General features: G+C 38.9%; 1 protein-coding gene across 1 annotated transcript in view; it reads right to left on the bottom strand.

The window, feature by feature from the left end:
• LRRC9 (leucine rich repeat containing 9) overlaps positions 1 to 11,504 on the bottom strand; it is a 61,032-nt gene extending 49,528 nt beyond the window's left edge. Inside the window, 9 exon segments of the mRNA XM_075713065.1 lie at positions 29 to 95; positions 1,715 to 1,799; positions 1,801 to 1,861; positions 7,596 to 7,663; positions 9,024 to 9,164; positions 9,742 to 9,917; positions 9,920 to 9,959; positions 11,437 to 11,483; positions 11,486 to 11,504. Of these exon segments, the coding sequence (XP_075569180.1) occupies positions 29 to 95; positions 1,715 to 1,799; positions 1,801 to 1,861; positions 7,596 to 7,663; positions 9,024 to 9,164; positions 9,742 to 9,917; positions 9,920 to 9,959; positions 11,437 to 11,483; positions 11,486 to 11,489 (689 nt within the window). The 5' untranslated portion in view covers positions 11,490 to 11,504.
• Positions 11,505 to 13,420: the final 1,916 nt, after the last annotated feature.

Genomic DNA, 13,420 nt, shown 5'->3' with positions numbered 1-13,420 from the left:
TGCTTCTCAGGGAAGATGCATAAATTACCTATCACCAACTGGAATGGGCTCTACTCCATATGAATGGAGCTGATCTGGTTTATCCATACTAGGAGCTAATACAATGAGACAGTTTTTCATACAGCCTAGAGGATATCCTACCAGCATAACACAGAGTGCATTGGGGAGCTTCCTGAAAAGCCTTGTTCTCTACAGGTAATATGAAAAGAGCTCCTAAAATCATTAGCTGTGCCAATCTGACTTGCCCGTGGGCCAAAAAAAGTGCTGGAAGCGGGTAGCTGAATTGTCTGATACAGATTACTACCTCAAATAATTTCACATAAGTGAGGGTCATTTTGTGTTTCCAACTTTAAGTGAAGAGTAGCAAGGGGTGAACAAATGTGTTTCATGTTGTATTGGAATGGACTAGAAGCTCAATAGTGGTGTTTCAACTATGGGGGGAAAATAACTTTTAGCTAAAGGCTTATGGAAAAAAACCTGGAAGTGGTACGATCCACAAGATCATCTCTGCCCACCTCTGAATGTTTCTTATGGCTACACTGTTTCTGGGTCAAACCATACCCCAAGCAAACAAAAAAAGCCCTAACACCCCCCACCCACAAAACATGCTGAGCCATGTTATGCCATTAACTGAAATACTGCATCTCAGAATGGGCATGCTTTGTATCCCAGGGAATGTGTTTTGATCTTAGCAGCTAAAATGTCCTGAGCTCAGAGAGCACCTGCTGTCCCTCAGGGAGATAAGATTTTGCTTTCAAGATTGAAAAGGTCTTCCAGCTCCCTCCAAGCTCTCAGCTCTGATTTCTATGCACAGAAATCACACATACATTTATACGTATAAAATAAACTTCCACATACATAAAAACATAGTAAATGCAGATAGAAAAGATGAAAAGCACTGTATTAACTGTCCTAAAATCATAACAATACAGTCACACATATCAAGTCAGCAAACTGCCCAGTACACAAAGAAAGAAATGGATTCAATGGGGGTTCTGTCTCAGTTACAAGCACACAACTGGGTGTCCTAAGACCATTGCTCTACTGGTGACATGGTTCTACAAGCTGCTTTGGGCAGATGTGTCCCAGTGCTTACAATAAAGATCATGGCTGCATCACAAGTCTCATTGTGATTCTTGGAAGGCAGTGAAATAAATGAGTACAATCACAAAATTTCAAAGTTGAGACTTGCCCAGAAAAACTTGGGACTTAGCTGCATGGATACAAATCCACCTTGTGACTGTCCTGACATAAGCATATGCTCTCCTGTGATACAGATGAAATACAGACACATATACATCTGGGTGCAATTTGTTTTGTTTCTGCATTGTTCTACTGCTGCTTTCCACTTTCAGAAATATGGCCACTCATAAAAAGATTTACTCTGTTTTCACAACCATATTAGGAGCAGATGAGGTAAGACCCAGATTCTAACAGCAAAAATCTGAACCAATTCTCATGCCCAGTATTTTCTACCAAGTTATGGACCTCTGAAGTCCAAGAACCAGTCTTAGAAACAGCAAGCATAGGGAGTTTAGGGAACTTCAAGCTACCTCCATCTGGCTAAAACTTCTTAATAATCCTAAATTATTTGATGCTTTGCAAAATGGTTCTGTTATAAGCACAAAGTTAACTTTGTTCACAGGCCAGTGCTACACTAAATAGCTCTTAAAACTTAGGCACTTACTCTGCTACACTGAAAACAACTTCTTACAGAAATATTTGAAACTTCTCCTTAATTTTAGCCTCAGAATTTGAAAGTGCACTCTAAAAACGTGATTTATTTTCATTCCTATGATAACTGTATGCTCCGAAGTCCCAGGTGCAGAATCGTGATTGAATTATATAACAAGAACTAAACCTGTGTGCAGAAAGGCACAGAGCACTAAGTTAACAATATTTTCTTCTAGTTTTGCACTGAATTTTTCAGTGCTGTCTACCAGACTTTCTTCTGTTTCCTGTTCAGAAGAAGGAATCACAAACAATACCTCTAGTCTGTTTCATTTCATTATAACTTTGTTCTCTCAAGTGGAGACAAATGCATTTACCTTATTTTATTCAAATGCTGCATTCAAAGTTAAGCATCAAGCATCAATATCTAATCATATGTGATTGTGTTCCTTTTCTCTACTTGCACTGTCATATTTAAAATCTGTTTACATCCTTCTTCACTATCCAAATGAGCAGTTCCATACTAAGCACAATCTTGCATAAAGTGAGCATGATTTGCAAGAACCTACAACAGTTTCTACAGTCAAACCTGAGAAAGAGGAGACAGTCCACTGGCCAGCCAGGAACCTGGGGGCAGAAGCTTACCTATTCCCTGTGGTATACAAATCAGATCACTTAAAAAATATGTGGCCATTTTCTCTGTATCTGACCAGAAAGACAATAAACTCCTGTACTTCCATCAGGTACTGTAAGATGCCTTAAAGATTATGCGGTAATCAGCCATAGAAAGAGAACCAACCTAGAAATGCAGCAGGTTCTCCAGTTTTTCAATCAATGGAAAGTTTTCTTAAAAAAGAAGAAGATATAACAGTCGAACTCTTTACTGCAACTAATGAAAATGTTGCTCTTTCTCAAAAAGATTCTGTGCTAAGATTACTCATCCAAAAACCTTTGGTTTGGCTTTCATCCCTACAAGAGTCATTTATTAATTTCTCCTTGCCAAAACAAAAAGATCCTTGGCTTGAGAAAGTGGCATTAAAAGTAAGCAGAATGATATTTATAAGCAACCTCAAATGGAACCTGTAAGTACAGAACTACCTGCAGCTCTAACAAACATCCCTGAACACAAAAAGAAGGCATACCTGAGGTGGACAAGCTTGGAGTACTCAAGCAGAAAACAGTCCTTGAAATAGTGCCAGTCTAAATTTGAATCTCCCCTCAACTGAGCGTCAAGGTTATTCCTACAAAGATTATGTAAGCAACTTGTAATGCTTCTTTACAAGTAAAGCTGTGTAGGAACTTAGAATAATCATTATCACTGTTGGATAGCTTGCTTGTTCTTTTATCTTCCTTTTTTGAAATCAAGGGCTTCATAAAAAAGTAATAAAAAAATAAAAGCATCAAAAAAATCAGTCTTTGTGGGCTCAGAGCTTCAGCCTGGTACACCACCAAGAGGAGAGGGGAGAGAGTGTTTCCTTTCTTGTCAGCTATCTGCAAATGGAGTCTGTGGAGCACTGGTGCTTCAACATACTCCAAATCTTTTTAAAAAATTTGTTTTGTTAAAAATTATTAACTTGGAATCATAAGAAACAGGTTCTAATTTGAAGTATCTTTAAAAGTTTACCATGGATTATTTGATAAAGCTTTTTCAAAGTGAATGTTTCCCAATTCTATCAACTAGAATTGTACTACCAAATTAACACTTTTCTTCATTTCTACTTGGAAATCTTTTTAAATTCTGCCTGGAACAACATAACAGGACAAATTAACATAATTTTGACTTTTTTTAAGCAACAAATTTAGATAAAAGAATGATTACAGAAAGGTTTTTTTTGTTTGTTTGTTTTTTAAATCTGAAAGACTATACAACTGTAGATAAACTGATCCTAATACATGGATATACTGGTCTTACACTGATCCATAACACCAAGCTTCATCCACTTCACCCTCAGTGTTGTTCTGTAATCATTAACTTCAGAGAATCACCTCCTCAAGTAAGAGAAGGTCTTAGTTTGCTATTTAGTATTCATAATGTCAGTCCAAATTGCAGCACTAATGAAACCATGCTGGACTTGGGTGCAGTGTGAGGCACTGGCATGAAATAAGTGGCAGATAACAGCAACAAATTTCACAGTATGTTTAAATTCTCCCACACCTCCACCAGTTGTTCCATCTTTGAGATGATCGACAGTCTGTCCCTCTCTTTATTAACAACCTTTAGAACAGCACTATGTCAGTATACTATTTCCACGCAAATGCAAAATCTAAATGATTTGATTCTCTTGGGGCCTGATGCACTAACAGATTCTTTGTACTGCACTTGTAGATAGGAACAGTGTTCATTGGTCTTAGACACAAAAACAAAGCAAGAACTGGCCAGGTGAATGGTATGCCTTAGCTGTTCTGCAGAACATCAGAGGGAGAACAGACAGCTTTCTACTCATCAGAAGAGAGCCATCCAATTCTCCCTTCATAAAAATTCTGTAGAATGAGCTTCAGACCCATGCTGGCATCCAACATGAGGTCTATGGCATCACTGATATCCTCCACATGCCCTGTTATGAAGGATTCTCTGTGAGTAGACTTTATGCTGGCCATTGACTTTAGAGTGAATTTGACTCATGAAGTCCTAAGCTAGAATCAAGAATGACAAGAAAAAGAAGCCATGAAAATCACATTGGAATTACAGGGGGGAAAAAACCCCAACAAACAGAAACAAAAAACCCCACAGCACTTTGCTGGATCTCTGCTGTTTAAAGGCCCAGAAAGCTTTTCCAAGTGCTGGTCTAATATAGCTACTCATCCCAGCATCCTAGTTCAATCCTTTTCCTATTTATTGAGATCACCAGAAATGGGAATGGCAGCATCTGTCTAATAGAAGCTGGCCTGGATCCAATAATTCAGACCACATAAGAGCTACCACTTTAATGATATTTGCAATACTGCTAGTTTGGACCTTATAAAAAACAAATGTGAGACTGGCTTCAAGTCCTGTCATTAATCTGCTGACCCCCAGCCACCATCATACCCAATTATTAATGTCTGAAAGTATCAGAATACTGTTCTTGTACAATTCACTAAACATACTCTTTTAGTTTTCTATTCAGGAATGTTATTCTTTCCTCCAGTGCCTTTATTTTTTGTGAGAACGCCTTTTCAAGACATATCTTTTCTGTACTTCATTATCATGAACTCAATTGTCAGTTTCCAGATTCTTACTCCTTAGAGATTTATTACTTGGTGTTTTACCCAACATTTGCAGCTTGGCTGATTCACGTTCCAGATGATAAAAAGACCCCATTAGGATTCAGAAGCAAGAGGTTATGTTAAAGTATGGCAGGAAAATGATCTTATTTATATTTCCTCAAAAGGTAATCCCTCTAGATGTGTACTAAAAAGCATACCTGAAAACATCAAAACAGAAAATTATTTTAATAAATCTAAACTCTTGATTGTCAATAGAAAAGGCTGAATTACTTGGCCAAAGGGACAGCTCTCCTCTGAGCAACTGCACACTCTTCTGTTGTATACTGGCTCGTATCCCAGTCTTAGTCATATCAATTAGACCATTGTTTCACCCAGGCAGGACCATTCCCTCAATGTGACTTCATTATGATGCAAGTCTCAGCAACAACAAGAGAGTTGGAGGGTACAGTTAAAATGGAACTGCAGCTTTTCTTCAGACACCTAAGGGCAGGGGTCATTTCTCTCCCCATGTTTGATTACTGTGTGGCATAGTAATTACTCTCTGCTTTGTGGAAGCAAAACTCTTTTTGCATTCTTTTTTAAGAGGTAAATCTTTAGGATCAATCAAGCCACTATACAGCTAAGATTAAGTAAAGCAAGAGAATAAACTACTCATTTCTTTTGAATAACAAGCAAGGATTTGGCTCCCAAGTATAAAACTTCCATAAAACTCTTCTTAAAGAAAGCAACTTGGCTCACTCTGCCTACACACCCCAATGTGAATATTATTTAAAATATTCATGTGTGCACTAACTATAGGCACTTCTGACAAAGAGATGGGTGACTGAAGCACATGTCTGTTTCCTAGATACTACCTGATCTACATATGGCAAGCAAAGGAGGAAGATACGGCCATAAAGGCATGAGCCTGCACTGGCAGAGTCCTCGGTCTGTGCACCCTTGATCAAAAGAATCTGTTGACTCTTGATCAAAGTACTTCTAAGGGTTCCTATTTACGTAATCAGCAATATTTTTTCAGTTATATTTATACAGACATATGTGCAAAGAGCTTACTCGAAGTGCATTAAAGACCTACTAGGAATGTTTACAAACTGCTGTACAGAAAATCTGTGACACAGGTCTTTTAATTTTAGAATAATTGCAGTTGCACTGATGCAACTACATTTGACTCTGATCCATTATGTTGCTTATGCTGTTCTTAAAGGAAGGGGAACAGACTAATCAGTTGGAAAGCAGAAAAGAAAACCCCCCAGTAACTTGAGAACTGGGTGAGAAAGAGCTTTCTAATCTGCAAAACACAGACCTTTCATAAATGTTTATAGCATCAGCTAGAATAGACAATAACCATGACAATCAGGGAACTCAGCAGGAAGGTGCTCTGCAAACACCTGTACTGGATGAATAAAAGAAGCAACTTGAAACTCAGTTTACAACATTAGGTGAATATCTTATCTAGTCCACTGTTCTGGACTGGATATCTAGGCTTCCTTCTTGATGCAGTTCCATTTAAGAGCCCTTTGGTCAAAGCATTTACCTAAGGCTTGAGACACCAAATTCAAATAATTATGATCCTGGCGGAACAAACTAGAAATGGATACCCTGCAACACATTAAATGTTGTAGAAAATTGGCTGTTGATTATTCTGAAGAAAAACTAACACAAACAATGACATCATACATGTAATATATTATTTTCCATTTCCACTCAAAGTGCAGGGAGAGCATTTGGAAGATCTTTTTATTACAGATAAAGATAAACCAAGAAAAAGGTCGAGGGAGGTGATTCTGCCCCTCTACTCTGCTCTGGTGAGACCTCAGCTGTAGTGCTGCGTCCAGCTCTGGGGCCCTCAGCACAAGAAGGACATGGACCTGATGGAGCAGGTCCAGAAGAGGGCCACCAAAATGATCCGAGGGCTGGAACACCTCTCCTATGAGGCCAGGCTGAGAGAGTTGGGATTGTTCAGCCAAGAGAAGAGAAGGCTGCGAGGAGACCTTATTGCGACCTTCCAATACTTAAAGGGGGCCTACAGGAAAGATGGGGAGAATCTTTTTAGCAAGGCCTGTTGTGACAGGACAAGGAATAATGGATTTAAACTAAAGAAGAATAGATTTAGACTAGATATTAGAAAGAAGTTTTTTACAATGAGGGTGGTCAAGCACTGGAACAGGCTGCCCAGAGAGGTGGTAGAGGCCCCATCCCTGGAAACCTTCAAGGCCAGGTTGGATGCGGCTCTCAGCAACCTGATCTGGTTAAAGATGTCCCTGCTCACTGCAGGGGGGTTGGGCTAGGTGACCTCTAAAGGTCCCTTCCAACCCAAAGCATTCTATGATTCTCTACTATGTGTTCAGAAATGCAAGCATGATTTATATTTCCATTTATAACATAAACAGGCTTGATTTAGATTTAAACTAAAGACTCTTTATACCAAAGGCAGTGAAAAATAAAAATAAATATATGCACAAATCCCACTGATACCTATTTTCTGTCGTCTTTGACATGGCTACAGCAATGGAAAGGAGTTTGGAGTAAATAAAGATGAGCCCTAGGGAGTTTTGATACAGACTTTGGGATGATCAGGGCTGTGCATATTGGGTATGACTCTGAACCATGCAAGTTGGTAGGAAATTGTTATTAGAATGACAGAAAGATTAAACCATGTATATAAATCCTTGGTAGTAATCAGAATGCTCATGCTAGAAATGCCAGACTGATGCCACCTTCCTATTTTTTCTATTAAGTTTCCAGTGAGATTGACCTCTTGCAAATTCTGCAGAGTACATAAGCCCTGTGAATGTTTTAAACAATACAGGTTTAATCTAATATAGCACTGCAAATGCTGAAGAGCCTGTAGGCTAAGAGGCAGATCATTCAAATGTAAAAACAAATTTGACTGGAGTCTAAACAATGTTAGCCTCTGTTGTAAACTATAGCTTTCTTTTGACATGGAAAGAGAGAATGCATTTTGCTGAAAGGGAATTAGCTTGGAAAGCCTTTGTAAATGATACTGCTATGAAAATAAAACTAGTTCCCCAGCCTTAGTTTCACAGCTGTGCATGAGAAACCTAACAGATCATGCCCCATGTCATGAGTACTCATTAGCTTTTGGCTGCAGCCCATGTCTTGGCCTCAGGATATCATGAGGACTAAATCACTGATGTCAATCATTTCTCTCCATGATGACACTGCAGTTCTTTGCAGTGAGATGCCACTAGAGTTTGTAGTGTCCTTACTAATAAATAATCATTTCTGGAAACACTCCACTGCCCTTACACTTGTACTTTGTCAGCTGTCATTTCTCAGTCTCCCCTTTCCTTCTCTTATCATCATGCCCAGCTTCGATTTCTCTCTCCTCTTTTCCATGGCTTTGAAGGTTCACAGTGGTCTGGTCTCATTCATCCCTATCAGCATCTCCTTCTGTTCTAACCACTTTTATCTTGGTATCAGTATCTCCATCTGCCTTTTTTTCATGTGCTCTCCCAAGAGGATATGGACTGAGCTGCAGCAATTCTGTCTCCCTTTCAGGCCATAAAGAGTCAGGTAATTCAGAAAGCTTTTGCTAGAAATGGACATTTACACATTTCTTCTCCCTTTACATGCCAAACTGCTAATCACAGTTCTGGACTAGCCTCCAACTCAAAGGTTAGCATGAGGAGTACTAATTTTGGGGGGAAAGGAGAGAAACCAATTTTTCATAGGAGCTAATTTGATATATGACAGCATGAGAAAAAGCCAGGATAAAACTTCTGCTGAACAGGAGTTAATCTCTCAAAGTTATAAAAAAATAAAACCCACAAAGATTAAAATAAAAATTCAATGACAAGCCTTTTATATAATATTGAAGTGCAGACAAAAATCTGAAGTCATAAAAACTAAAAAAAAAAAATCTTTTCCTTAGCAAGAATCTCATAGGTCTTTGAAAATGATTTAGGTAACTCTGCATATGCAGAAAACCTTGGCAGCCAATCATTCGAATAATGTTTCAGCCTTAATTCTTATAAATTGAAGTTTAAAATTGTCCTTTCTGTTGTTCAATAATTCTAAAAGTTAGCCATACTTATTAGACACATTTATATGCCATACTATTAAAATACCATACATTAGACAAATTTGAAGAAAAGAAACAGTAATAAGGGCACCAGACTCACCTCTATATTCTTAATCCAGTTATTATTCAACCAAACTACATTCAGCTTTGTTAGGGCTTCCAGATTTTCAATCCTGGAATTTTCATTGCAGTAAAGATAAAGCTTCTGCAAATTTACACATTTTTGTAGACCATCTATTTTCTGCAATAGAAGAAGAGGTATTACTTTTCAGCACTGAATGACAAAATATCACTCTTTTTTGTCAAGATGCCATTAACTTGCACATAAAATTGTTAGGTAGTTCAAAATAATTTGAGACCACACTCTCTGCACAGAATTCTGCTAATTTAGAAAGCTTTGCAATTAAGCCAACAAAGAAAAAGTAATAGCAGCTACAACGGTTCATGATAAACGATTATGTGTTTTTAAATACACTATTATTTTAATTAAAATGTCTTAATTCTAACCAGTTTCCTGGAAAAGGTTTCAATGTAATTATTCTAGTTTTAAAAAATACTGTTTCTAATGAGAGAGAAAAAAATTCAACAATAGGTTTTAAATTACAAAACCATGTAATATGTAACAGATATAATTTGATCCATATCTAAAATGGGATTTTTGGATACTTAAGTAAAGAAGTGCCAGATCCTGACTCCTTTTAATAGTGCCTTCTTCCTTGAACAGACGAAAGGAGTGTTTGTGAACGAGTATGATTATCATTGTAAGGGACTGGAAATTGGCTAAAGTTGGCTAGAAAGAAAACTCATAGTTAACTCACCACTAAACAGCATTCAGCAACCCACAGCTCTCTGAGCAACAGGCAGTACTGTAGGTCTGAAATCTTCTGAATACCTTGTCCAATGAGAATGAGAGTAGTTATATTTGGGAAATATTTCATGCCTACAAGTCTGGGATAACCTGAAAAAAACATATCCAGTGCTGTTTTTTTTGTCTGTCTTGATCAATGTTCTCGTAAGACAATCCATTACATGTGTGCTGGAAATGAAATGCAACTACTATCTCTTTATGTCCATTCTGTAAAAAAACATTATACAGTAGAATGTCTTATTGCCATTACAGTCGATTAGAGATAGCTGCTTAACATCAGTTGTATCTTTTAAAACTTCCTCTGCAGTAAAATGTGTTTGCAATTTTAGCCATGTTCGGTATATAGCAGTTAAGTAGCTTGCTTCTGCTCCCAAAACACATTTGCAAAGTATTACGCGAGTGCTTCATATCACACCTCAGAAAGCACCTTCAATTTAAATAAAAATAATTTTCAATTATGCTAATTTTAATGAAAATTAAGAACTGGAAATCCATAACTTTATCTATAAGCTAGTATATGTACATGTATACATACACACACGTATGAGGATAGATGGCATGCTTTATCAGTCTTATAGTTTTCCACCTCTGGAGTGGTTGTATCAAATAACTATAATAATAAAAACTTTTAGCCAGGAAAAAATAAAAAGTTTACATGGAATTTCATTAAGGGTGAGATTCAGTTTGAGATTAAGACACAAAGCAATAGATATTGACACATGTGCCTCTTGCCTAAGCTCTCATGTTAGTCAAGAGATTTAACCAACATAGCCAAAGGATCCTGGAAAGCCATTCAGATGACCAGAGAGAAGGTGTTTATGTTACACTAAATTGACTTATTCTATAGGTTCCCTTGACTGTATTGATGCTGGGATTCAGAATATCCGTCGCGATTTCAGAGACCTTAAATTATCTGGCAGCAGCTGTCCAGTAGATTGCAGTTTTCTGTATATCCTCCTAGATATGTGTCTGTCTTAGATACCTTGAGGCAAGTAAAATGGCACTAGACAGCTATATATATACGCAGCTGAATCCTATCCTTGATTTCCAATGGCTGTAATGAGAGCCAAGAAATGAAATATATGTGTAGACAACTACCTGTAGACACCTAAGTGAATGTGTCTTAAACTGGAGTAGGACTCCATTTTAAAATTCTAACCAGTTCATAGTAGACAAAGTTTCTACTGTCTTAGTTAGTCACCTGATTCTGTACACAACTATCCATTGTCTACAAAAATGCAGGACTGAGTCAAAAGTCCAATATTTATTTTGATGAAACTTATGTAATAAGCTTATTTCTGTGTCTGTATACGACTATGTGTGCAGGGCACTTCACAAGAAACAAAGTAGGGAATTGTACCTTAAAAGTAACTAAGTACCTAAAAAGATACTCCCTTAAGAGATTCTCATTTTTGCATCCTAACTACTAATGTGTTCCCCACGGTTCTAAAATGTTCAGATCACCACAAACTGTTATTAGTGCATGCCCTATACCACCTTTGGGGCACTCCAGAATGGACATGACCCTACAGATGGTATCTCGAGAGAAGCAAAAATAATTGTATATTCTAGCAAGGACATTGATATTTATAGAAGTACTGAGAGGAAAAAGAAGTTTTAAAAAATAACCAAATTAATAACTTACCAGCTCCATAATTACTTCCTCAAGGTTCTGGTTTTGGTTATCACTTGCATCATCTCTTGAGTTCTCTGCAATGACTATTATTTCTTAGTATCTTCTTAGCAAAAGTACAGTAATATTATGTGTAGCCACCCACATAATTTATAAGTCACAGGATTTCCAAGAAGTTTGGAAAGAAGATCTAAATTCCTAACAACTTGAATTCCAAAATCTGTATTTCTAATGGAATCACAATGGAGATTACAACCGAAGAAAGCTGAAATAGCCTGGAATACTTTGACTTACTGCTTTTTAAATTAACTTTTTTAGATTCTAAAGGTCCAGAAAGTAGTATAGCATAAACTATTCTGACCACCTCCATAAGGAAGGGTGAGGAATTGCACTCACTTATCCTTGTATGGGACTACATAAATTGTGTTTGCACAAAGCATAAAGATGTGGTAAATTCAAACCAGTCAGAGCTCATAGTTTACCAAAAACCTCAATTAAAGCCCCTCTGCATGTATGAAAAAATGTATCAGAATATAATTGAAAGTATAAAGCTTCTGCTACAACTTAAGTAATCACACAGCCGCTACAATTAATCTTCAGCATCAGCAAACATTTATTAGTATATGAGTGTGATTGTTACAGCAATCCTTTTGAAAGTTCCTTTTGAAAGTACTTACATGGTATATTAACCACAGTATGCACAAACTACACCCTTAATATACCACATCCCCGCTGCTTTTGAATTTCTGCCACAGTATTTAATGACACACAGCCCCTCTAGCGAGTAATTTAGGACAGGAAACAAAGAATATATCTTTCCATTTACAACAGCTAAGGAAATTACATTAGACCTGAATTAGATTTGGGTGGATGCCTGCTCCTCCAGGCTCCAGAGGGGAGTTCAGGGAATTGTTCCACCTCGCCTAGAAGGGATGCAGCTTTGCCAGCATCTCTTCTGGAGCGTTGCCTCCACAGCAAGCTTCTATATAATACATTACCACAGAGTAATGCCACCTATTTGTCCACTGCGGCCTAGTGGAGGCCTCGGCCTGGAGCTGGGCTGAGCCCTCAGGGCGGCCACTGACCCAGCACCCGGGTCCATAGCACCGGCTGAGTATGGCTTGCCAATGTGACGCCCATCTACAAGAAGGGCCGGAAGGAGGACCCGGGAAACTACAGGCCTGTCAGCCTAACCTCAGTGCCGGGAAAGATTATGGAGAGGTTCATATCGAGTGAACTCAACAGGCAAGTGCAGGTCAACCGGGGGATGGGGCCCAGCCAGCATGGGTTCATGAAAGGCAGGTCCTGCTTGACCAACCTGATCTCCTTTTATGACCTGGTGACCCACCTGGTGGATGAAGGAAAGGCTGTGGATGTCATTTACCTGGACTTTAGCAAAGCCTTTGACACCGTCTCCCACAATATTCTCCTTGGGAAGCTGGCAGTTCATGGCTTGGACAGGCGTAGTCTTTGCTGGGTAAAAAACTGGTTGGGTGGCTGAGCCCAGAGAGTAGTTGTAAATGGAGTTAAGTCCAGTTGGCAGCCGGTCACGAGCGGTGTTCCCCAGGGCTCTCTGTTTTGGGGCCAGCCTTGTTTAATATCTTTATCAACGATCTGGATGAGGGGATTGAGTGCAGCCTCAGTAAGTTTGTAGATGACACCAAACTGGGTGGGAGTGTCAACCTGCTGGAGGGTAGGATAGCCCTGCAGAGGGACCTGGACAGGCTGGACCGATGGGCCAAGGCCAACTGTATGAGGTTTAACAAGGCCAAGTGCCGGGTCCTGCACTTGGGTCACAACAACCCCATGCAACGCTACAGGCTTGGGGAAGAGTGGCTGGAAAGCTGCCTGGCCGAAAAGGACCTGGGGGTGTTGGTAGACAGCTGGGTGAACATGAGCCAGCAGTGTGCCTAGGTGGCCAAGAAGGCCAACAGTATCCTGGCTTGTATCAGGAATAGTGTGGCCAGCAGGAGCAGGGAGGTGATTGTCCCCCTGC

Source organism: Pelecanus crispus, chromosome 6 (genome assembly GCF_030463565.1).
Source record: "Pelecanus crispus isolate bPelCri1 chromosome 6, bPelCri1.pri, whole genome shotgun sequence".
In the NCBI taxonomy this organism is placed as follows: domain Eukaryota; kingdom Metazoa; phylum Chordata; class Aves; order Pelecaniformes; family Pelecanidae; genus Pelecanus; species Pelecanus crispus.
The sequence above is the reverse complement of the archived record's forward strand: the minus strand, read 5'-3'. Positions and strand labels throughout refer to the sequence as shown.